General features: G+C 44.4%; 1 protein-coding gene across 1 annotated transcript in view; it reads right to left on the bottom strand.

The window, feature by feature from the left end:
- The window catches only part of cds1 (CDP-diacylglycerol synthase 1), a 157,511-nt gene that overhangs the window by 62,441 nt on the left and 69,072 nt on the right, over positions 1-25,998 (bottom strand). The window contains exon 3 of the mRNA XM_033024092.1: positions 1,473-1,569. Within this exon, the coding sequence (XP_032879983.1) occupies positions 1,473-1,569 (97 nt within the window). The remainder of the gene's footprint in view (positions 1-1,472; positions 1,570-25,998) is intronic.

The raw sequence follows: 25,998 nt of genomic DNA, 5'->3' as shown, positions 1-25,998 counted from the left end.
ATTTACTTACAGGCAGTCGAGGGAAGCCGTAGGCAATCTTCTTCGCTGACCAGGCATTTTGATTGGCTCATTGGTGTTTTCAGGAACTAGGAAGACCTACCAGTCTTCCTAGGTCCTGAACTGAAAAAAGTAACACGTTTGCACAAAGCTTGCATCATGGTTAACCAGCCTCTGCTGAGGGAAACAACATTGCTTGGTCATCTATACTGCAGTAACTCAAAAAGAGTCTCAACTCAAACAACTTGTTCGTCAACTTTGGGACGACAGATGGCACAATGGGCTAAGTGTTCGGCTGGCGACCGGAAGGTGGCCGGTTCGAATCCCGCTTGGAGTGCATACTGTCGTTGTGTCCTTGGGCAAGACACTTCACCCACCTTTGCCTGTGTGTGAATGTGTGTGAGTGATTGGTGGTGGTCAGAGGGGCCGTAGGCGCAGATTGGCAGCCACGCTTCCGTCAGTCTGCCCCAGGGCAGCTGTGGCTACAGAAGTAGCTTACCACCACCGAGTGTGACTGAGGAGTGAATGAATAATGCGATGTAAAGCGCCTTGAGTATTAGAAAGGCGCTATATAAATCCCATCCATTAGAAGGAGAATTTCACGAGCAGCTGGGCTCATGAGAATTTTTCAGCCAACACAATTTATTCTGCTCAAATTGTTTCATTGAGGACCCTTACATAAGTGTACTGTGACTAAAGTTTCTATATCCCACAAAGAAATAATACCCATTCAAGTTCCAAACAATGCTAGCCAATTCCGGAAGGTTTCAAATCTAAGATTCTTAGCTCAATCATGGGCTCAAAAGATCCAATGTCATTATATTTAACTGGCTATCAGAGTGCAGCACCAAAACCTGAGGAATTCTTTATGTGGGTACTCAAATGAACCCCTCTGCAAGTCACAAGAAAATCATGTTGCTGAGAAGGGAAAGCCAGCAAATAAAAGAGTAATCAGAAAAATCTAGTCTACCTTGAAGAATTCAATACTAAAATTTGGGCGGCTACTATGTGTCTGAACAGAAAGTAAAGTGTTGTTCCTCAAACTTGTCAGTTCTGATGAAATGTATGTGAAACAACAACAATTTTTCTCTATCCACAGTTGTTAACTTACGTACCAAGTGTTTACAGCATTTTCTGGTTTTACTTTCTTGATATAACTGAAAATAAGCTTCTGTTAATCATGCACTTGGACCCAGGGCAATGCTTTGCACTATATCCCCATTTTGATAATATGGGGAATGCATATCTCAGATTTATGGACCTTCAATACGTCCAAATGCGAATTCATAATCTGATTCATTAACTGTTTTCCTCTCCACATTCAGTGCCTGACACGCTACCTGTGTATTTTATGTTTTTATTTCAGATTATAGTATCTGCAGTTTCTTTACCATTCAAGTCAAATACTTTTTCAATTTAAAAGTATTTAAAATTTCTAATAAAGAAAATTAACAGTTCTAAAATTATTTACTAACCACAAGCATGAGTACAATGGGTCCCAAGTAGATGATGAGAAAGAAAAATGAAATCATGGCAAGTGACAAGATCCCTCGAATCCACCAGTTCTTCCATCTGTAAAACAAAACATCATGACATCAATAATTGAATTGAAGTAGGCCAAATTTCACAAAATAAAAAATCTTGCAAAAATGATTTTACAAATTTCTACTTTGCAGTAAAGTCTTCCTCATAACAAAGTTGTTAAAAGCATAATGTCATAAAGAAAGTTATCAATCTAAAAAACTAATATTCATAACAAAAATAGATTGGAATAGAAACTGTAGTACAGAGGCTTAAGGAAACATAAGGATAATAGAACAGTAAAACATTTCACCCATTTGTAACAGTGAGATTTTCAGGCACAAAAGGGAATAGAAATACAGAGAAATTATAAGACATTTGGACAACATGTTGATATTTATCATCATGTGACAAAAAATGTATACTTCTTCGCCGTATTTCCAAACCTTCAAGTCCATACATCCACAATTGTATTAAACTATGAACTGTATTTTTTGCCTCAACTCAATACAAGAGGTAAGCCCAAGAAATAGTCATCAGGCAAGTAGTTGACTGTTTTTCAAAATCAACTACCCTGACCTTTATAACCGTGCTCCCTCAATTGAGTCAAAGTAGAATTAGACCATTTCTCTGCACTCAATGCCATCCTTTCATAATTTAAACAATCTTCAATATCAAACCTATTTTGTTGCATATCCTTTGCATGCAATGACTGCTTGAAGTCTGCAATTCATGGACATCACCAGCTGCTGGGTGTCTTCTCTGGTAAATTCTAAAGCCACACATTGCATTGTTTGTCATCACATCAAGTAGGACTGTATCAAAATTATCGCACCTAAATAAAGCTTCAACATCTCTCAAGAGATTTATGCTGCAATAATAGTCAGGGTCTCAAGGTTTCCTATCAATTGAATATTATCCTTTGCTTTCTATAACCTTTAACACTGAAATCCAAAACGAGTGAACTCTTAAATACATACATTAAAAATACAAATATAACAGATGTTTGGAGGATCGCGAATCCGGCTGGAAGGGAATACTCGTTTTATTCAATGGTACACAAAACATACTCACGTATAGATTATTTCCTAGTGAATACAAAATTAATCCCCTATACTATGAACCCAAAATATCACAACAACATTATTTCAGACCATTCCCCACTAACTTTCTTTTTAAAACTGGAGGGAATGTCTAACAATAAATCGTTCTGGAGGTTTAATCCTCAAATTTTAAACGACCCACAAGTGAGTATCTATTTAAAACAACAAATGAACTTTTTTTTCGAGACTAATGACACACCAGATATTTTGCCCACTTTATAATGGGAATCTTTCAAAGCATTTATTAGAGGAGTTATAATTTCATATCAAGCTTTTCAAAATAAAAAGAATAAGAACGAACAAAGACAGTTAGAAGAACAAATCAGACAATTGGATATAGATAACGCTAAAGACCCAACTATGAATAAACATGATAAAATATCAATATTGAAATTTAAATAAAATAAATTACTATCAGCAAAAGTTATAAGACTATTCCAAATTACAAAACAAGAACATTTTGAATTCCGGGATAAACCGCACACACATTTGGCATGCCAAAAAAGCGGGAAAAAGAACACACGATTTTAAAGATTAAATCAGATAGAGGGGAATTGTTAACATTACCTAATGATATCAATAAAAGATTTGCTCAATTTGATCAGAATTTGTATACATCTAAAACGTTAACAGACAATAATAAAGGTACAGAGTTCTTGGGTAATTGTAATCTTCCAAAACTAGAGTTGAAGGAACAAGATGAATTGGGAGCACAAATTTCAATCAAGGAAATAGAAGAAACAATAAACTCATTAAAGAATGGAAAAACCCCAGGACCAGACGGATTCAGAAATGAATTTTATAAAAGTTTTTATGACATAATTACACCACATTTACATAAAATGTATACATTTGCTTTTAAAGAACAAATTTTACCAGAAACACTAGCTGAATCAACGATTACATTAATACATAAAAAAGATAAAGATATAGAAGAACACGGATCATACAGAGCCGTTGCACTGTTAAATACAGATCAAAAAATACTAGCGAAAACATTAGCTAGAAGACTAAGTAGATATGTTAGTAAATTAATAAATGCGGATCAAACGGGGTTCATACCCAAGAGACAATCATGTAATAATCTGAGACGTCTGCTCAATATAATGCATTCACATAAAACTGAAGAACAAGACTTATCAATTATCTCATTGGACGCAGAAAAAGCATTCGATCAAGTGGTATGGGACTACCTTGTTAAAGTATTGCAAAAATTTCAAATGGGAGAGAATTTCATCTCATGGATAAAACTATTATATAATAAGCCTACTGCTAGAATATTAACCAACAATATATTGTCTACGAAATTTCAATTATCAAGGGGCAATAGACAAGGATGCTCACTATCACCGCTGCTATTTGTTCTTGTAATTGAACCTTTAGCTGAAAAAATCAGAACACATCCGAACATCCATGGTTATAATATAAAATATTCAAATAATAAAATATCTTTATACGCAGATGATGTACTATTGTACATCACAAAACCCCAAATTAGTATACCAAACATATTAAACCTAATAGAGGATTTTGGATCTTTTTCAGGATACAGAATAAATTGGAATAAAAGTGAAATTATGTCGATAAAGCCCAGAGACTCAACACACCTCTTAAAATTCCCTTTTAAAATAGCTACAGAAAATTTTAAATATTTGGGAATTGAAATCACTAGAAAATATCAAGTTATGTTTAATGCAAATTATAGCCCCCTACTTAAGAAATTAAAAGCTTTAATCAAATTCTGGAAAACGCTTCCGATGTCTTTAATAGGTCGAATAAATGCTATAAAAATGATTTTTCTATCACAAATTCTATACCTATTCCAGTCAATTCCAATATACCTACCAAAAAAGTTTTTTTTAAAACTGGACTCAGACATTACAAATTTTATATGGGACTATAAATCCCATAGAATACAAAGAACACACTTGAGTAAACCAAAATAATTTGGTGGTTTAGCACTTCCTAACTTTATGTACTATTACTGGGCAGTAAAGAACAAAAATATGATTCACCTGCTGGACAACTCTGCCCAGCAGGTGGATTGGATTGTAATGGAGAGAGAGGACTACTCCCCTTTTAATATAGGAGCGATCCTCCTCTCACCAATGAACCTGAATAACACAAAATACAATAACAATCCAATTATACACAGTACAATTAGTACTTGGAAACAAATAAAACATACCCTAAAATGAAGAAATCTATCTCTTTTATCTCCAATAGTTAATAACCCATTGTTTAAACCTTCTATTATAGATAAATCAATTACACAATGGGAAAGAATAGGAATTAAAACACTCGGAGACATGTATGAAACTGTTTATGAAAAATTATTATGATTCCAACAATTACAATTAAAATATAATTTGAGAAATATCATTATTTTAAATATTTTCATATATGTGACTATTTGAAAAAATATACACCAGATTATTATAATTTGCCACCAGACTTACTGGACGAAGCAATGAATACAAAGGCCGAATCAGCTAATTTAATATCATACTTGTATAACATAATTCTAAATATAGAAATACCATCATCCGATGGAATTAAAAGAGACTGGGAACAAGAACTAGCTATAAAAATTTCGAAAGAGAGGTGGGATAAACATTTGCTATATGTGCATAAATGCTCGATTAACGTAAGACACACTAATTCAATTTAAAATCTTACATAGATTATATTACTCAAATACTAAAATAAGTAAACTTTTTCCTAACGTCTCATCTATCTATCTATCTATCTATCTATCTATCTATCTATCTATCTATCTATCTATCTATCTATCTATCTATCTATCTATCTATCTATCTATCTATCTACCTACCTACCTACCTATCTATCTATCTATCTATCTATCTATCTATCTTACTAAGTCTGATCTTGACCGCTTTTGTTTCACTGTGCTGCGATTTCGGAGAGAACGCCGCCACCTACGTCCGTCATTTTTGGTCACCTCGCTCAGAGCCCTCCTCCGCATTCCTGGACCAAAGGATTTTTCCCATCGATGAAAAATCAGAGAGATACTAATGTTTTAAAAAAATCACCATTCTCTCTGCTGCCCCTGCTGGAGGGAGGGGGAGGGGCTATGAAACCAGGAAGTGGTGTGCCTCACTCAGTCTCTGCAAGATGGAGGAAGCCAGAGGGTCACGTCTCTCTGAACTCTGAATAACACTGAACACATGTCTACTCAACTGTGAGTGTCCTTAATGTGGTTTGAAAATTAAAATATGGTTGGTTTGAAGTAAGAATTCACTGTAAATGGTTGTTTGGGTTGAAGTAAAAATGCACTGCAAATGGTTGTTTGGGTTGAAGTGAAAATGCACTGCAAATGGTTGTTGGGGGGGGGGGGGGGTTGGGTTGGTGAAAATGCACTGCAAATGGTTGTTTGGGGGGGGGGGGTTGAAGTGAAATACACTGCAAATAGATGTTTGGGGGGGGGTATTTGTTGAAGTGTAAATGCACTGCAAAGGGTTATTTGGGGGGGTTTTGGGTTGAAGTGAAAGGGCACTGCAAAGGGTTGTTTGGGGGGGGGGGGGGGTTGAAGTGAAAAGGCACGGTAAAGGGTTGTTTGGGGGGGGTTGGGTTGAAGTGAAAATGCACTGCAAATGGTTGTTTGGGGGGGGGTTGGATTGAAGTAAAAATGCACTGCAAATGGTTGTTTGTGTTGAAGTGAAAATGCACTGCAAATGGTTGTTTGGGTTGAAGTGAAAAGGCACTGCAAAAGGTTGTTTGGGCGGGTTTTGGGTTGAAGTGAAAAGGCACTGCAAAGGGTTGTTTGTCTAAACTTGACAACTTCCTGTTTTGGTTTTAGGTATATTGATTATATATTGATTTTAGGTAAAACGCTACCACTTACGGCTGTGATTTTGGCCCATCTTACTCAGTCCCCCTCCGCTGATCAGGTGCAGAGGATTCTTCCCATCAATGAAAAATAAAAGTGTTATTAGTGTTTAAAAAATGTTGAGAATCTCTCTCCTGTCAATCACGTCATGAAGGCCACACCTTTTCCGATGGAAGGGGGAGGGATTATAAATCCGGAAGTGTGGGTGTGGCTCAGTCTCTGCATGATGGGGGAGGGAGAGGTCACAACTCTGTCTGAGCTGTGAATCAACTGAACACACTGAATGTCTACTGAACTGTGAGTGTGGTGTTTTATGGTGGTTTCACCTTGCTTGAAATGGTATGAAACTGCATTTGAATGTGGTGGCCTTGCACACTGCATGAAATGGTATGAAACTGCATTTTAATGTGGTGTCGTTGCACCCTGCATTAAATGGTATGAAATTGCATTTGAATTTGGTGGCCTTGCACCCTCCTTGAATGGTATGAAACTGCACTTGAATTTGGTGGCCTTGTACCCTGCTCGAAGAGGTAAGAAACTGCAGTTGAATTTGGTGGCCTTGCACCCTGCTTGAAATGGTACGAAAATGGATTTGAATTTGGTGGCCTTGCACTCTGCTTGAAATGGAGGGAATAGCCATGAGTCAACTGCCAGCCCACCAGCCGTGAGTGAGCTGCCAGCACATCAGGCTTGAGGGACTGAGCTGCCACCCCAAGAATCCATTTGACCCACAATGTCCATACTAGCCCTCTAGAGACCAGTAGTCCCTGCAGCCAACAACACCCATACCAGCGCTCCCGAAACCCCCCCCCCCCCCCCAATATTGGAATTGGAGAAGTGGAATAGTGCGTCGGGGGACCAGCCCTCCCGTGTGAACATGGGACCCAACGGGTCCCACTTAGTCTAGTTTGTGATAAATGTCTATCCCAAGAAGCTACTATAGCACACTCATTTGTTTTTTGTATAAAAATTCAAAAATTTTGGACTGAAATTTTTGAAATCTTCACAAAATTATTTAAAATAAAATTGATACCAAAAGCAGAATTGATTATTTTTGGAACAATGGAAGGCAGCCCTGAACTAACTGTGTTTCAAAAGAATCTATTTAATTATGGGTTAATAACGGGAAAAAAAGCTTATACTTAAATTTTGGAACAATAAATATGATACCAACAATAAATATGTGGATTTCAAATATGTTCGAAACATTACACCTGGAAGATATGAGACTCCTTCTTGCAGGCAAATCAGATCATTTCCAAAAGACGTGGTCCGCATTTATCGACTTACTACAAGTATAAGGTGCAACAGTACTCTGAAAAGAAATGGTTTCAGGATCTGGTAAGGGGGGGATGAAAAATACGAAGTTGGTATATCCCTTTCTGCTCGGTCTTCATAATAGAGCTTTTATTTCTTTTTCTCCTATTTCTTTTCTATGGCCTATTTCTTAACTTTTCTCTCTAACTCTTTGCGTAATGGGTTTTTCTTTTTGATCACTTTTTCACACAATCATGATTCTTTCTCACTTTCTTTACTTTTTTCTCTTTTTAAAGCTTAAAAAATGAAGTGGTACAATAAATGTAATGTTATATTTGGCTTATATTATTGTAATGTACTTTACTTCTAATAAATAAAATTATATTAAAAAAAACAAAACAAAACTCTGATAACCTTTAATCTTACTCAATATTACTCAAGGTCTGAACGAGGTGCATGGTCCACGTGAGCTTTTGTTAGTGTACTAAGACATACAGTGCCCTCAATAATGTTTGGCATAAAGACCCATCATTTATTTAATTGCCTCTGTATTACACAATTTGAGATTTGTAATAGTAAAAATCACATGTGGTTAAAGTGCACATTGTCAGATTTTAATAAAGGCCATTTTTATACATTTTGGTTTCACCATGTGAAAATTACAGCAGTGTTTATACATAGTCCCCCCATTTCAGGGCAACATAATGTTTGGTAAACAGCAATGTCATGTAAATGAAAGTAGTCATTTTTAGTATTTTGTTGCATGTCCTTTGCATGCAATGACTGCTTGAAGTCAGCAATTCATGGACATCACCAGCTGCTGGGTGTCTTCTCTGGTGATGCTCTGCTAGGCCTGTATTGCAGCTATCTTTAGCTTATGCTTGTTTCGGGGGGTTGTCCCCTTCAGTTTTCTCTTCAGCATATAAAAGGCTTGCTCAATTGGGTTCAGATCAGGTGATTGACTTGGCCACTCAAGAATTTACCATTTTTTAGCTATGAAAAACACCTTTGTTGCTTTAGAAGTATGTTTGGGGTCAATGTCTTGCGGTAGAATGAATCGCTGGCCAATTAGTTTTGTGGCATTTGTTTGAACTTGAGCGGAAAGGATGTGTCTGTACACTTCAGAATTAATTATGCTACTACCATCAGCATTTGTATCATCAATGAAGATAAGTGAGCCAGTAACTTCAGCAGCCATACAATTCAGGGCTCTCACTTAACTTTTTTTCTCTGTTGTCAGGCGGGCAACCTCGGCAGCTTTTTAGGTTGCCAAATGACAGTTTAGGTGGTCATTTAAGATGGCTTGCATGACACGTGCGATAATGTACTCGGACGAAGTGCGTAGTTACCAGTCGGAATTATGGTCAATGAAGCATTCACATATTATTTCTGCTTCAAATAAAGTCACAAACTAAACATATTCACCAATCAAGACATGATATATACCACAATGACATGCAGCAAAATTACACATGTTACAATGAATGCAATTTCTATTATTTCTTTCCACTTCCAAACAAAAATCTGGTTGGATTATTCAGTGTATATGATCAACCTCGGTGAGACCAAGTGCAGGCTTGACGATCGCTTTGCACAACTCCACTCAGTTTGCAATAACCAACTTGATCTCCCGGTGGCTCAGCACTTCAGCTCCCCCTCCCAATCCGAAACCAACCTTCTATCCTGGGCCTCCTTCACGGCCAGAGTGAGGCCCACCGCAAATTGAAGGAACAGCACCTCATATTTCGCTTGGGTAGTTTACACCCCAGCCGTATGAACATTGACCTCCAATTTCAGGTAGTCACTGCTTTCTCCTCCACTTCCCAGCTCTCCTTCAGCCCACTGTCTCCGCCTCTTCCTTTATTTGTCCCGCCCCCCCTCCCCCCCAACCCTCACATCAGTCTGAAGAAGGGTCTCGACACGAAACATCACCCATTTCCTTCACTCCATTGATGCTGCCTCACTCGCTAAGTTTATCCAGCATTTTTGTCTACCCATTCACACAAGTTCTGTTATCCCACTTTCCTCACCCACTCCCTACACATTAGGGGCAATTTTACAGAGACAAGTTAACCTACAAAGCCAATGCGTCTTTGGGATGGGTGAAGAAACCCACACGCTTGCAGGGAGAATGTGCAAATTCAACACAGACAGTGCCCGAGGACAGGAACGAACACAGATCTCTGGCGTGTGAGGCAGCAAGTCCACACCAGCTGTGCCACTATATTTTATTTTCCACACACAAAAAATTATACGTTGATAACTTTGGTTACTAAACAAAAATAAACTATCCATTTTCAATCTTAAATCTCAAAGTGACGCTATGTCGCCCTTTGCAGCTACTGTATGTTTTAATTCAGTTCAAGACTAGGGGGCAGTACATTGGCCATAAAGTTGCTGCCTAAGATTGCCAGAGACACGGAATTGGTCCTGAATATGGGTGCTGTCTGTATGGAGTTTGCTCCTTTCCCCTTTGATCACATGGGTTTCACTTGGTGCTCTTGTTTCCTTCCACATTCCAAAGGTGCAGCAAGTAAGGATTTCATTGTTCTAACTGGGATGTGAGAGAATAAAACACTCTTGGCTTACATCGCTAATGTGTAGGATAGAATTAGTGTACGGGTGATCGGTGGTCAGCGTGGAATCGGTGGGCCGAAGGGCCTGTTTCCACGCTGTATCTTTAAATTAAACTAAAAACATTAAAACCAAAGGAAATCTAAAGAAGGGTCTCTACCCGAAACTTCACCCAATTTCTTCTATCCAGAGATGCTGGCTGCACCATGGTATTCCCCCGCACAATTAAAGCATGGAATAGTCTTCACCCTACCATTGTTACCCAACCAGACGCAACTAAATTTAAGGTAGCTCTTATTTCCCAAGAACCTATTTTTGCTTTAGTCCAAGTCAAGAGTCAAGAGAGTTTTATTGTCATGTATCCCAGATAGGACATTGAAATTCTTGCTTGCTGCCGCACAACAGAATATGTAAACATAATACAGAACAGGAGATAAAAGTTCAGTGTGTCTATATACCATAGACCATATATATACACACAATAAATAAACAGATAAAATGCAATAGGCTGTTATTTTTCAGAGTTTGAAGTTTGGTGGTGGTGGGTCTACTCCTGTTTAAATTCCATTTGGAATATTTTTGGAGGACCAGGAAACCAAGAAGCAAGAGGTACTCCAGGGAGTTACTCCTGCTCCTGGGAGTGATTCTGCGTTGGTTTTCAGCGGTCGCGGCGAGGCGGCGACCGGACAGCAATGGCGACCAGATCTCCCACAATGCAAAGGGAGGGAGAAAGTAGCCGACGCCGACGCAGGGCGGCACATGCGCACAACCACGGCCAATGATGTGCTGGCTGTGGTTGTGCATGTGCAGGGGGAGGATGTGCAGTGCGCATGTGTAATGCGGACGGCCGTGCCGGCGGAGAACGGAGAGCAGAGAGCGGACACGGATGGCGGGCGAAGACGTATAGTGTCAGAGAGAGAGAGAGAGAGAGAGAGAGAGAGAGAGAGAGAGAGGGGGGGTCCCGCTGAGAGTTGAACGCCAGTTGTCCCGGTTGCTTGCCAAGCTGGGCAAAATGGCATTTAGGTTGCCCGGCGGCACTTTAGGTCGCCAATGGTACCCGGGCAACCGCTAATTTCGAGCCCTTATACATGCCCAGGCCATAACACCCCCATCACCATGTTTCACAGATGAGGTAGTATCCTTTGGATCTTGGGCAGTTCCTTATTTCCTCTTGCCATCACTCTGATATGTTCATCTTCGTTGAGATCTGCCCACAAGACCTATTTCCAGAACTGTGGTTGCTGTTTTAAGTTCTTATTGGCAAACTGTAACTTGGCCATCCTATTTTTGCAGCTAACCAGTGCTTTGCATCTTGCTGTGCAGCCTCTGTATTTCTGTTCATGAAATCTGCAGACAGTGATCATTGACAAATCCACACCCAATTCCTGAAGAGTGTTTCTGATCTGTCGGACAGGTGTTTGAGATTTTGTCTTTATTATAGAGAGAATTCTTCTATCATCAGTTGTGGATGTCTTCCTTGGCCTGCCAGTCCCTTTGCGATTAGTAAGCTCACCAGTGCTCTCTTTCTTCTTAATGATGTTCCAAACAGTTGATTTTGGTAAGTGTAAGGCTTGACTGATGTCTCAAACAGTTTTGTTTCTCAGTCTCATAATGGCTTCTCTGACTTTCATTGGTACAACTTTGGTCCTCATGTTGATAAACAGCAATAAAAGTTTCCAAAGGTGATGGAAAGACTGAAGGAAAGACTAGGTGTTAAGAGCTCCTATGTATCTGCATTAAGGAGGCAATTAAACACACCTGAGCAATTACAAACACCGTGAAGCCATGTGTCCCAAACATTATGGTGCCCTGATATGGGGGTGACTATGTATAAACACAGCTGTAATTTCTATTTGGTGAAACCAAAATGTATAAAAATACCATTTAATAAAATCTGACAATGTGCACTTTAACCACATGTGATTTTTTCCATTACAAATCTCAAATTGTGGAGTACTGAGGCAAATAAATAAATGATAGGTCTTTGTCCCTGTAGTTACAAACTCAGCAAACAAAATGGTGCTTAAAAATAAAATGGGATTTTATGATTAAGTATCCTATTTTCTTCATAATATTTTTAAATAAGAGATTTTACAGTTAAACAAACAATATTTCAGCCTCTGCTTGATAAGTTTGTTTCCATTACATTTTAATACTTCAAGCATTAATCCAAATCAACGTCCTGCTTACACATTTGATTTGGGAATTGTTTAATAAAATGGACTGCTCAGCCACCCTGACATCGTCAGGGGGTATTAAGAATCCAACTAAAAAAACACCCTGCAGCAGGAAACATTGGAAAATGCGAAATCTTCAGCGTGGATATCATTGCATCCTTGAACTCATTTTGTTAATGTCATTGGCAAGTGTTGCTTCACTTCAGAATTTGTGGTCAGCAAGTTTGCAGTGATAAATGTTATACCCTTTTAGACAGAACCTAAAATTCAATTTCTTGAAAAACAGCCTCACCAAACAGAGGTATTGCAATTAAAGAGTACAACTAATGCACATTTTAAAAATATAGCAAATCACATTTATTCAAACTGAATTCAAACCATTATTTTTTTTCCTCCACTCCATCAATATTATTTGTCAGTTATACAGCATCTTTACATAGTTAAATATGGCTTAAATAATTCGGACGGTTATCAAGCAAGATTCCACCTTTGAAATGCGTTGCTGCTTCTAACTTTTAGCTAAATTTCAAAGAACGTGACATTTTCCTATCAAAGATGAGCTAACTGCCTTGTAACTGTAGATCAGTGTCACTCATGTTATGAGTCATACTTTGTAGCTACGCCCACTAGTTTAACAGAAAGCTTCTCTGCCCTTTCTCCCTCAATTTTGAGTTATGTGCTAAGATGAAGTTACCTATGCTGTAACATGAATAAAGTCTTTGGATCTTAATCACTGTGCATGACTTAAGTTATTCCAACTGCAGAAGCTCAACATAGTGTCAGAGTTTACGGTATCACTCCTTGCTTAATTATCTTGCTTTTATTTTAGTTTGTTGTTTTCTCTGCTATATATTACTATGGCTTCTGCTCTCAGAAAACCTGAGATCCTGGTGTTTGACGAGGACCTCGCAGAACAGTGGCACGCATTTGAAGAAGACTTCTCAATTCACATTGAAGCGGCTCACCCTACATTCTTCTTAATCTAGCAGGCACAGAAGCTGCTCGATGTGCCAAAAGATTTCATTATGAACCGGTTAGATTTGACCCGGCTGGTGTCCAGATCGCTCCCGCTGAGTCTATCCGAGACCCTGACTGCCTACTACGCAAATTCCGACAGTTATGTGAGTTACGTATGAACTTGGTCATGGAGAGGCATTTGTTCTTTTCCCAAAGCTAGAGACAGGGTGAACCTGTGGAGATGTATGTCAGTGCGTTGAAGCACATAGCCAATCGATGCAATTTCAGGGATATATGTGATAGCCTAATCCGTGACTGCAATGATAAATTACGCAACGAGTTACTGCAGGATGCTGAGCTTACTGTAGAGACTGCTGAAAACCGCTGTCGCATTTCTGAAATGGCTGATGCTCATACAAATGTTTTAGGGCACTCTGCTGGTCGTGAAATTAATGTTGTCGGCATGTCTTATCAAATCTATTGCCGTTCTCCTCAAGTGCCCGACTACTCTATCGTGAGACTAATAAACAATTATAACTGTGGCGGTTCGCATGCTGCTGCTCATGACCGTTGCCCTGCATATGGAAAGTTATGTCGGTTTTGTAACAAACGGAATCACTTCTTCAGATGCTGTCTTTCGCGTAGCATCAGATTTCAAACAAGGCAATCTGTTCATTCACTTGGCCACGAGAACTTGCTCTCGGAATGCTCTCAACCAGCTCCTACGGATTTGCAGGCTACTAGCGAAGGTTTTGACTTTGATGTGCATTCCTTGTCTGATTTAATGCACAAACAACTAGACCCCAAGGTCGCTTTGCTCGTTCCGGTGGGCGGCGCGACTCACGTCGCAGCGGCCTCTGCAGTCCGTTTGTCTTTTTGTTATTTTTTGTCCCGTTTTAATGTAGTTTTTATTATTTTTTTGATGGGGTATGTGTGTGTGTGTGTGTGTGTGTGGGGGGGGGGGGCGGGGGAAACTTTTAAAATCTTTCCCCTGCACGGAGAACCCGACCTTTTCCCTGTCGGGTCTCCGTTGTCGTTGGGGCTGCAACGTGGAGCGGCCTCCAGCAGGAACGTCCTGGGGCTCCAGTCGCGGAGCTGCGGAGCTACTCACCATCATGGAGCTGGCCGAGTCTGGAGCGGGTGGAGCGGTGGTGGCGCGCTGCTGTGACCCGACCCCCGGAGATTCGGAGGCTCCAACCGCAGGTCTGGCAGACAGTAATATCGGGAGCCCGGCGGGTCCCTGGTGGGAGACCGCTGTTCGAGAATTCTGCAACGGCGACTTCACCCGCCCGAGTCGCGGGGTCGAGGAGTGCCTGGAGCGGGGCCTTAAATCATCGCCCGGTGCGGCTTCAACGGCTTTGGGACTTTGCTAGAGCCCGCCGGGGGCTCCAACAACAAGACCCGGAGCGTGGCCTTGCATCGCCCGGCGTGGCTTTAATGGCCGCGGGACAATTGCCATCGCACGCCGGGGTCTTTGACTCTGACATCGGGAGGGGAATGGGGAGTGCAGGGGAGAGATAAGTTTTTTTGCCTTCCATCACAGCGAGGAGGAGATGCGCTGTGATGGATGTCTGTGTAAATTGTGTTGTGTCTTGGGTCTTTTTTTTCCATGTGTGTATGACTGCAGAAACAACATTTCATTTGAGCCTCTATGAGGTTCAAGTGACAAATAAATTGAATTGTGTATTGTGTATTATGTAATGGCAAGAACTTTTATTTGAAAGTTGACACAGGGGCCAGGAGCAACATGATCTGTCTAGTTGTGTTGGAAAAAGTTACAAAAAAGACTGTCACTCCTACGGCTGCCTCCCTTCTCCCATTTGCAGGAGGTCCAGTGCACCCTATCGGCCAACTCGAGCTACGCTGCTGTCTTAACTCACGTGTCCACAACCTGAGTTTCTATGTCGTTCGTGAGGATGTGCCGTCTCTGCTGGGTGCCGACACATGTCAAGACCTGGGACTTGTCTCTTTCAGCCCTTCTGTTTGTCATCTGACTACGACCTGTGACTTTAGCCAACAAATCCTGACACAATACAAAGCTTTGTTTGACGACAAGCTGGGCAGGCTGCCTGTAAAGTACATAATTACCATTAACCCCGAGGTAATTCCAGTTGTCCGTCCAGCTCACAAGATTCCCCATGCTATGCGGGACCATGTTCAAAGTGAACTCAACAGAATGGTGTCTCTAGGTGTGATTGCTCTCGTCGCTGACCCCTCGGATTGGGTTTTCACCATGGTTGTGGCAACGAAGAAGAATAAGGACCAAATACGGATTGGTATCACAGCCATTAAACACAGCCATTAAACAACCTCACTATCCCATGCGCACTGAGGACGAGATTGCAGCGCAGATGGCTGAGGCAACTGTATTCACTGTTCTAGATGCCAAGTGTTCATTCTGGCAGATTCTGCTGGAACACAGCTCCTCCAAGTTAACCACCTTCAGCACACCGTTCGGGCGTTACAGATTTCTTTGCATGCCTTTTGGCATAAGCTCTGCTAGTGAAGTATTTCAACAAGCTATGGAGCAGTTGTTTGCAGGTTACCCATGTTCCATTGTAGTGGATGACATCCTCGTTGCTGGACGAACTGTCGAAGAACATGATGCTAATCTGACAAAGGTCTTGGATCGCGCCAAGGCCATTAACCTCAAGCTAAACCCTCAAAAATGCAAATTCAGGGTAAGTGAGGTGAAAAACACAAGCCATGTGTTCACTCAGGACGGTCTAAAAACTGATCCGGAGAAAAACAGTGCCATCAATGAGCACCCACAGACGTGCTCGGTATGCAGAGATTCCTTGGCATGGTTAACTACTTGAGCAAATTTATTCCGGACTTCAGTGAAATATCAGCCCCGTTGCACCAGCTTACACACAAAGACACTGCTTGGACCTGGCACGAGCAACAGCAGAGGGCGTTCGACACTCTTAAGCAGCAGATTCCTTGTGCTCCTACTCTCGCTTATTTCGATCCCAAACGACCGGTCACACTGACTTGTGACGCTTCACAACACAGCTTCAAAATGACAGTAGCGGCGATCAACCTGTTGCCTATGCCTCGCACACTATGACTGACACAGAACAACGATATGCCCAAATTGAGAAACAGCTGCTGGCGGTTGGTTTCGCCTGCAAGAAATATAACGACTTTATCGGACATGCGGTAATGAATGAAACTGACCACCAACCTCTGATCAGCATCTTTAACAAACCGATTTATGCCTCTCCAGGGCACCTACAGCGGATGCTGCTGCAACGTCAAAAATATGACATTGTTCCGACCTGCAAACGTCGTAAGGATATGCACCTGACTGACACTCTCTCTCGTGCACCCCGGAAGACCTGTGAGGTTCCGTCCTCGCCGGCGGATGATTTTACCGTAATGATTGTCTTTTATTCCCTCGTCCTGTGTGGAGGCCACTGCTGCTGACAGTACTTTACAGTCGCTCGCCTTCGTCATTAAGCGCAGCTGGCCAGACAAACACTACAACGTTCCGCTGCCAGTTCGGCCTTTTTTTGCCGTCCATGATGAGCTAGTGCTGCAGGATGGCATTATTGTAAAAGGACACAAGGCTGTGCTCCCTGCTTCGCTGCACAGCAAGTATTTTGATGCTGTCCATGCCGGGTACCCAGGCGCTGAAGCCACCATCCTACGGGCAAGAAACATGTTTTACTGGCCTGGTATGTCCGAATACATCACCGAGAATGTGACGTCCTGTGCAGTGTGTAACAGCCTGGCACCTCATCAACAAAAGCAACCACTTCTTTCACATCCGGCTCCTACCCTCCCGTGGTCTACAGTGGCAACCAACATATTTGAATGGCATGGCAAGCAGTACCTGGTACTTGTCGATTCGTATTCTGGATGGTTTGACTGATTTTCTTAGCAGCCCCACTTCTCGCGGGGTAGTTTCGAAGCTTGCTCGCCATTTTGCAGACCACGGAGCTCCGTGCATACTGTTATCTGATAACGGCAATCAATTTACCAGACAACATTTTAAGGAGTTTGCTGCAGGCTGGGGCTTTCGCCACATCACCAGCAGCCTTGAATATCCACCATCGAATGGGCTAGCTGAGCGGGCTGTCAAGAGTGCCAAACAGCTCATGGAACATTCTTACAGAGCTAATTCCGACGTGTTCCTGGATCTACTCAACTTATGCAACATCTCCCGCGACCACCATTTTGGGATCACCTGCTCAACGTTTATTGTCGAGGCAGACCCAAGCCACGGTGCCTGTGGCGGATCAGGCATTGATCCCACAGGTGGTTCCACCATCAGAGGTCCAGTCCAGGTAACAACAAAAGCGTGACATTCAAAAACAGTGGTATGACAAAACAAGTAGGCCGCTGCCACCATTAACCACCATTTGCAAACTGACAAAGGCCATGACCGTATCGGTGTTATTTCTGGAACTGCTTCTGAGCCACACTCATATCTGATCAGTGCCGATGGCGGCACCTACAGGTGTAACAGACAACATATCCTGCCTGTGAATGAGCCAGCTCCACCTCCGTATTATCCAGACTGTACAAGTGTACTTCCATCAGTGTCCAGAGGCATTGATCCGTCTACACCAGCACAACAACCCACTTCTGGAACGGCTGCTTTGCCAGTGGCGACGCCGCCTCTGCCTGTGCCACAGTCCCCGTTTCATCACCGGGCTTGCTGGTTCAATCTCCGTCACCTGTGAAGCCACCGGCTCTATCCCCGGTGGGGAAAAACGGAGATGGTCTTTATCGCACATGTGCTGGTCGTGCTTGCAAGCCCACCGTGAAGTACCCGGGCTATGTTTGACTTTCCTCCAGCTTATTATCAACTGCTATGCATGCCTTATTTAGTCAATGGTTTTGTACTGACATTTTATTCTTTAAGAGTGAGGATGTAGATCAGTGTCACTCATGTTATGTCATACTTTGTAGCTACGCCCACTAGTTTAACAGAAAGCTTCTCTGCCCTTTCTCCCTCACTTTTGAGTTATGTGCTAAGATGAAGTTACCTATGCAGTAACGCTAATAAAGTCTTTGGATCTTAATCACTGTGCATGACTTCAGTTATTCCAACAGCAGAAGCTCAACAGTAACTGCTCAACGGTCAACATAAACAAAATAGACATATCTTTGCAGACTGGAGTCAGGCTGTAAGTGGGTGTGAAGTGGACTCCAGTCTGCAAAGATTTCCGGCTTTTCTCTCTGCTGAATAGCTTTTCCACCTTCTCAATTGTTATTGTTAGTGATGAAGAAGTGGGCAGACTGATGTTGGGCAGAAAAGCCGGAAATCTTCAGGACTGGACAATGTTTCCCCCTCTATCCTGAAGCTCTGTGCCGAACAACTGGCACCAGTCTACACAGACATTTTCAATCGGTCCCCGCAAACCTGCACTGTCTCTGCCTATTTCAAAGCCTCCACTATTGTTCCTGTACCCAAAAAGTCAAGGATTACTGGTCTTAATGACTACAGGCCTGTCGCACTGACCTCTGCAGTTATGAAGACCATTGAAAGACTGGTGCTGGCCCACCTGAAAAATATCACAAACCGCCTGCTGAACCTGCAGTTTGCATATCGGGCAAATAAATCAGTGGATGACGCTGTCAACCTAGGCCTGCACTTCATCCTCCAGCACCAAGACCGCCAGGGGACCTATGCAAGTGATCCACCCTGACCAGTCTTACACGGTCCCAGGCCGGTCCATCCAGGACAATATCCATCTGGTCCGGGACCTGGTCTACCTGGCTCAGGAGACCGGTGTACCCACTGCCTTTCTCTCCCTCGACCAGGAGAAGGCTTTTGACAGGGTGGATCACGAGTACCTGTTGAGGACTCTGCGGGCGTTTGGGTTCGGACCGCACTTTGTGTCTCGGATCCGACTTTTATACGCCACCGCAGAGTGCCTCGTGAAAGTCAATGGATCCTTGACGGCCCCCATTCCCTTCCACAGAGGAGTACGTCAGGGATGCCCCATGTCTGGCCAACTGTACGCCATCTGCGTGGAGCCATTCCTTAGTCTGCTTCGGAGGAAGTTGACGGGCATGGTTCTATGCGAGCCGGACATGGAGGTGGTCCTCTCGGTCTACGCCGATGACGTGCTCCTCATGGTCACCGACCCCGTCGACCTGCAGAGGATGCGTGAGTGCCAACGAGTCTTCTCGGCCGCCTCCTCTGCCAGGATCAACTGGGGGAAATGTTCTGGACTCTTGGTGGGTCCCTGGCAGGTGGACTCCCTCCCGGAGGAGATGAGGTATTTCACGTGGAGTACCACACACCTCCTCTACCTGAGTCCCGGTGCGGAGACCTGGCTGGCGAACTGGCAGGAGCTGGAGGTGAAAGTTGTCACCCGGCTGGAGCGCTGGGCGGGTCTCCTCAGAGTGCTTTCCTACCGGGGCAGGGTGTTGGTCATTAACCAACTCGTGGCCTCCATGCTCTGGTACAGATTGACCACATTGGTCCCATCAGCCACCTTTGCTGGGATCATCCAGAAGAAGTTGGCGGACTTCTTCTGGGGCAACGGAAAGCACTGGGTCTCTGCAGCGGTCCTGAGTCTCCCGATCGAGGAGGGCGGTCAGTCGCTGGTGTGCATTCGAACCAAGTTGGTGGCTCTCCGCCTCAGGACCTTGCAGAGATACCTGTACTCAGGGCATCCTCCCAGGTGGCACGTGCTGGCAATGCACTTTTTCCAACGGAGCCGCTGCCTTCAAGGAGGTACGCGGATCCCAATGGTGGGGGTCAGCCGTGCGGTCCTGATGGGGATGCCTGGTTTCTACAGGGACTTGTTGAGAGTCTGGAACCTGGTTGCCGTTGACCGGGCCCCACCTCCGCCGGCGGAGGGTGACGGCCCGGGCGTGAGAGCAGCCGGTCCTTGTCCCGCCCCATCGGGTGACCGGGGGGCTCAAACGTGTGGAGTACTTGTGGTTGAGCAAGCCCCCGCTCAGCCGGAAGTACTCATCGGACCCAGGCGCCGTAATCCATCCCGGGAGCCGGTCCCACACAATTTGAGCCGCCTTTCCTCGACACCCTTCGTCTCCCTCCGAGACGCAGGGAGGCGTGTCCTGTACAGGCTCCTCCTCCACACCCTGCACTTCCTCGCCCTGGTCCACCGTCCGGACACCAAGTGGCGGTCGGTGTTGCCTTCCGGTCGCGAGGGGGGCCCCCGGTGGGGGTCCCTCTACGCAGGGATTCTCCCCCTCTACATTGGGGACCTGGGGTGGAGGGTATTGCACCGAGGCGTTCCCTGCAACCTGTTTCTATCGCGGTTCACAGACTCGCCAGCCGCCTGCCACTTTTGCGGGCTGGAAGAGTCTGTGTACCACGTGTACATGAAGTGCGTGAGGCTGCAGCCACTGTTTGAATATCTAAAGGGGCTGCTCCTTGCCTTCTGGCTGCATTTCTCACCCACCATCCTCATCTTTGGACACCCTGTGCGTAGGGGAGAGGGTAGGGCTGAAGATGTCCTGGTTGGGTTGCTCCTGGGCCTGGCCAAGCTGGCCATCCGCGAGTCACGGCGCCAGACGGTGGAGGGCTCTACCCGAGCCAGCTGCCTGCCCCTTTTCCGGGGTTACGTCCGTGCCCGGGTGGGATTAGAAAGGGAATACGCCCTGTCTGCAGGCACCCTGAGGGAGTTCCGGGACCGCTGGGCTCCGCAGGGTGTTGAATGTATCCTCAATAAGGATTGTATCATAGTTGTATAGTAGTTTATTATGGATACATGTTTGTATTGTATTATGGTGGTGGGTTCTGGCTTGTTTTATTGTAGTGTAAATATTATTTTTAATAATTGAATAATTTTTTTTGATTAAGGATTTTAGCTCTGTATTCAACACCATTGTGCCAGAGATATAACACACCAAATGTTCCCAGTTGATTGTGCCTGAACCCCTCTGTCAGTGGATCACCAACTTCCTGACAGACAGGTAGCAGCATGTGAGGCTGGGACAGCACATCTCGGACCCGTGGACCCTCAGCGTAGGAGCACCGCAAGGCTGCGTATTCTCCCCTATCCTTTAATAGACAATAGACAATAGGTGCAGGAATAGGCCATTTGGCCCTTCGAGCCAGCACCGCCATTCAATGTGATCATGGCTGATCATCCCCAATCAGTACCCCGTTCCTGCCTTCTCCCCATATCCCCTGACTCCGCTATTTTTAAGAACTTATTTTTAATCTCTCTACACCAATGACTGCACCTCCACAGACTCCTCTGTCAAGCTTCTCAAGTTTGTGGACGACACAACCCTGATTGGTCTGATCCAGGACGGGGAGGAATTCGCCTACAGACAGGAAGTGACACAGCTGGCGTCCTGGTACCATCGCAACAACCTGAAGTTCAATGCTCTTAAGACAGTGGAATTGATTGTAGACTTTAAGAGAGTTCCCCCTCCCCTCCCCCACTCACCATCAACAACACCACAGTCATATCTGCATAAAGAATCTTGACTCATTTAATTGTGTCTGGACTGTGTCAACCCATAAACAACTAAAGGAATGCATTTCGGTTGTTAAGAAATGCAAGCAAACAACAATTGATGCCAGATCATTAAAATTTAATGTCAGATTGAATGACCTTTTGTTAACTGAAGGTAATAAGATATATGGGTACAAGTCAGCTGTGTTGAGAGACGGATGAGTTTTAAGAAGCTGAATGGCCTACTAATAGTTTGAAGTTTCCTGATGAGAATTATGTGAACAGATGTGAACAGATTTTCTGGTATAGACAAGGGAAAAGTCTAGAGTTTAACAATAGCAATTGATATCATCTTGAAAAACAATGAGGCATGCTGAGACTTACAGCCATTGAGACTTATAGGCTATTACAACAATGCACTGCAGTACTGATCTTACTCAAGATGAACACAAGCAGTAGAAAATGACCTTCAATGAAGGTAGGGTGATTTCATCAGCAAATTCCAAGTGCAGAAATCAATCCTCATCATTGCTGCAATGCAGTCTCCAGGCCTGATTGACAGGCTAAATATCTCAAGTTCTTCTGGCCAGTTATGTTGGTGCAACTCCACCTCGTACAATCTGTTTTAAACACTCAAGCCATAGACAACATTTGAAAATCTTGCAGTTCCACAATTCACATATTTAAATTCTCTGTGATAATTGTACATAATTTTTAGGGTCCTGGAGGGTAGATAGACTTGACAAGAATTACCATTAACATCTTGAGTACATGTATTACAAGGAAAATATCTTATGTTCTCCATTTTTTTGCTGATATGGTTTTCTGACACCTGATATAACCAGGGAATAATAAAACAATTTATTCCTGCAATCATTGAACAAACTGTATGCATTAAATTGTGGCGGTCCCTGGGGGTTAGGCCACTCCTTGGATCATCCCGCTCGGCTATTGACAAACACGGGCGTTGGTCTGCCATGGGGCTTCCCGAGGTCCCTTGGGGTGTGTGCTCTCGCTGTGTGATTAAAGACTACTGTTTGAACCTGCCTGACGTCTGGCCTTATTCACCACGTTTGGTGCCGCTACATTGGTGACCCCGACTATCCAAATTGAAATTTGGATCTCTCCCGACGCACGCAGCCTCGGGAAACCTGATGTCTGCAGCCGACTGCCCAGCCCAGCAGAACGACGCTGCCGCCAACCCGGCCCTATCCTAAGGTATGCCGCAGGCCGCCCAGGTCAAGGGGCGCGGTCCAGTGACAGTCCTTGTGTGACTGCTGCCAAGCTCTCCCGCTTGACCTGCCCGGAGCCGAACAGCGGAGCGGAGAGGTTGTGGCTGCCGCCGCTTCCCCACCAGCTGCTGCTCACCGTAGCTGAGAAGCTGCGGCTGCCGTCGCTTCCCCACCAGCCGGCGCTCTTCCACCAGCCGCCGCTGCCCCACCAGCTGCTGCAGGAGCTGCGAGTGTAGCAGCCTCCTGCCCCCAGCATCACCGACGCACGCCCGACGGCCATGGGAGTGGGGAGAGAGTGGGCCTGCCCATTTACCCGCCGGCCGCTGCCCAGGGCCTACCACCCGATAGGGCAGGCTTACCTGGAGCGACTGCCGAAGACGCCCTTCTGCTCCTCACCGGCGCGGACCCAGAAGATCCCTGGGCGCTGGCTGCCTGTCTAGCCTAGCAGCGGGGTCTTGAATCGCTGGTTAAGGCCGCTTCAGCCGGCCGGCAAATTGGCCGCCGCGGTCTACTGAAACAAGCGGCCCCCCCGACTACAAAAATGGCCGCCACGGCTGGCCGGAAGAGAAGTTCGACCTTCCCTGATCGCCGTCCACAGTGCCACCTTCCAGCCGAATGCCGTCCCTGCAGCCTGACCACCGGCAACAACGCCACCCACAGGTCGCCACCCACCGTCCGCATGTTCCCTCTGCTCTGGAGGGCTGCCAGTTCGCCTTCCTGCGCAGGGATGCTCATTGGACACCCCTCCAGCGGCCGTACGAGGGTTCCTTCCATGTCCTAGAGCATGGCTCATCTACATTCGTCCTGGACATGGGGGGGTCGGCATGAGACTGTTTCGGTTGCGTGGCTGAAGCCAGCGCATATTGACATTGATCGGCCAGTGCTGGTAGCGTGGCTCCGTAAGCGAGGGTGCCCTCAGTCTAGGGTATTTCCCTCTCTGGCTACTCCATCCCCTGCACCTCTTGGCCGCCATGTACGCCCTCCTGTCCGTTTCATGCCTCTGGTACTTGGGGGGGGTCCTGTGGCGGTCCCTGACGTCTGGTCTTATTCACCACGTTTGATGCCGCTACAAAATGATTGTATAACAAAACACCATTGTCCTCACACCAGATGAGCAATTATTCGTGTTTATTTAAAAGCTTTTTTAGAAAATGCAGATTCATAGAATATGAAGACTGGCCTTTGGGCCAAACCCATCCAAACCAAGCCCATCAAATCTAATCCCATTAGCCTGCATTTCACCCATATCCCTCCAAATCTTTCCTATCCAGGTACCTGTCCAAATAGCTTTTAAATATTGTTATTGTACTTGCCTCAACCACTTTCTCTAGCAGTATGTTCCACAAATGGACCATTCTCTTGTGTTCAGCAGTTGCCTCTCAAGTCCTTTTTAAATCTTTCTTCTCATTCCTTATACCTATATCCTCTAAGTTTTGACTCTCCTTCCATGGAGACTGTGGCTATTCACCTTATTTATGCCCTTCATGATTGTATACACCTTTACAAGTCACCCCTCAGTCTCCTGTGCTCCAATGAATAAAGCCTGCTAAACTTCGCCCTTTCACTGAGGCTCTAGAGTCCAGGTAACATTCTCATACATCATCTTTTCAATCTTTCAACCTGAATGTCTTTCCCATATCAGGTTGCCCTGATTGATGATGACCAGCATGCTGAATTCCTTTTTCACCACTTATCCATCAGTAATACCACTTTCAAGAAATCATGTATGTGCGCTCTTAATTCGCTAGGTTCAACAAATCACCCCAGGGCCCTACTATTCACTGCATAAGTCCTGCCCTAGTTTTACCTCCAAAAATGCAAGACCTCATTTAGCTGAATTGTACACTATTTGCCCTTGCTCCTCCAACTTACCCGGACGATTAAGATCCTGCTATAATATACTGAAGATAATATCGTGTATGACGATAGACAAATCTCTGGGGACTGATCAAATATATCCGAGGACATTGGAAAACCAAAGGAAATTGCAGGAGCCCTGGTTGAAATTCACGAGTTGTCCTTCAATACAGGAGAGGTGCCAGAAGACTGGAGGGTGGCAAATGTTGTGCCTCTTTTCAAGAAGGGCTGCAGGGAACTATAGGCCGGTGAGCTTAACACCTGTAGTTGGAAAGTTACTAGAGAGTATTCTGAGGGATAAGTTATACAGGCATTTGGATAGGTAAGGGTTGATTAGCACACGGTATTGGGGGTTCAGTATTGATGTGGATAGAGAACTGGCTGGCAGACAGGAAGCAAAGAGTAAGAGTAAACGGGTCCTTTTCACAATGGCAGGCAGTGACTAGTGGGGTACCGCAAGGCTCAGTGCTGGGACCCCAGCTATTTACGATACATATTAATGATTTGGACGAGGGAATTGAATGCAACATCTCCAAGTTTGCGGATGACACGAAGCTGGGGGGCAGTGTTAGCTGTGTGGAGGATGCTAGGAGGCTGCAAGGTGACTTGGATAGGCTGGGTGAGTGGGCAAATGCATGGAAGATGCAGTATAATATGGATAAATGTGAGGTTATCCACTTTGGTGGCAAAAACAGGAAAGTAGACTATTATCTGAATGGTGGCCGATTAGGAAAGGGGGAGATGCAACGAGACCTTGGTGTCATGGTACACCAGTCATTAAAAGTAGGCATGCAGGTGCAGCAGGCAGTGAAGAAGGCGAATGGTATGTTAGCATTCATAGCGAAAGGATTTGAGTATAGGAGCAGGGAGGTTCTACTGCAGTTGTACAGGGTCTTGGTGAGACCACACCTGGTGTATTGCGTACAGTTTTGGTCTCCTAATCTGAGGAAATACATTCTTGCCATAGAGGGAGTACAGAGAAGGTTCAGCAGACTGATTCCTGGGATGTCAGGACTTTCATATGAAGAAAGACTGGATAGACTCGGTTTGTACTCGCTACAATTTAGAAGATTGAGG

Source organism: Amblyraja radiata, chromosome 1 (assembly GCF_010909765.2).
Source record: "Amblyraja radiata isolate CabotCenter1 chromosome 1, sAmbRad1.1.pri, whole genome shotgun sequence".
NCBI classification, from domain to species: Eukaryota; Metazoa; Chordata; class Chondrichthyes; order Rajiformes; family Rajidae; genus Amblyraja; species Amblyraja radiata.
Note: the sequence above shows the minus strand (reverse complement) of the source record. Positions and strands in the feature narration are given on the sequence as shown.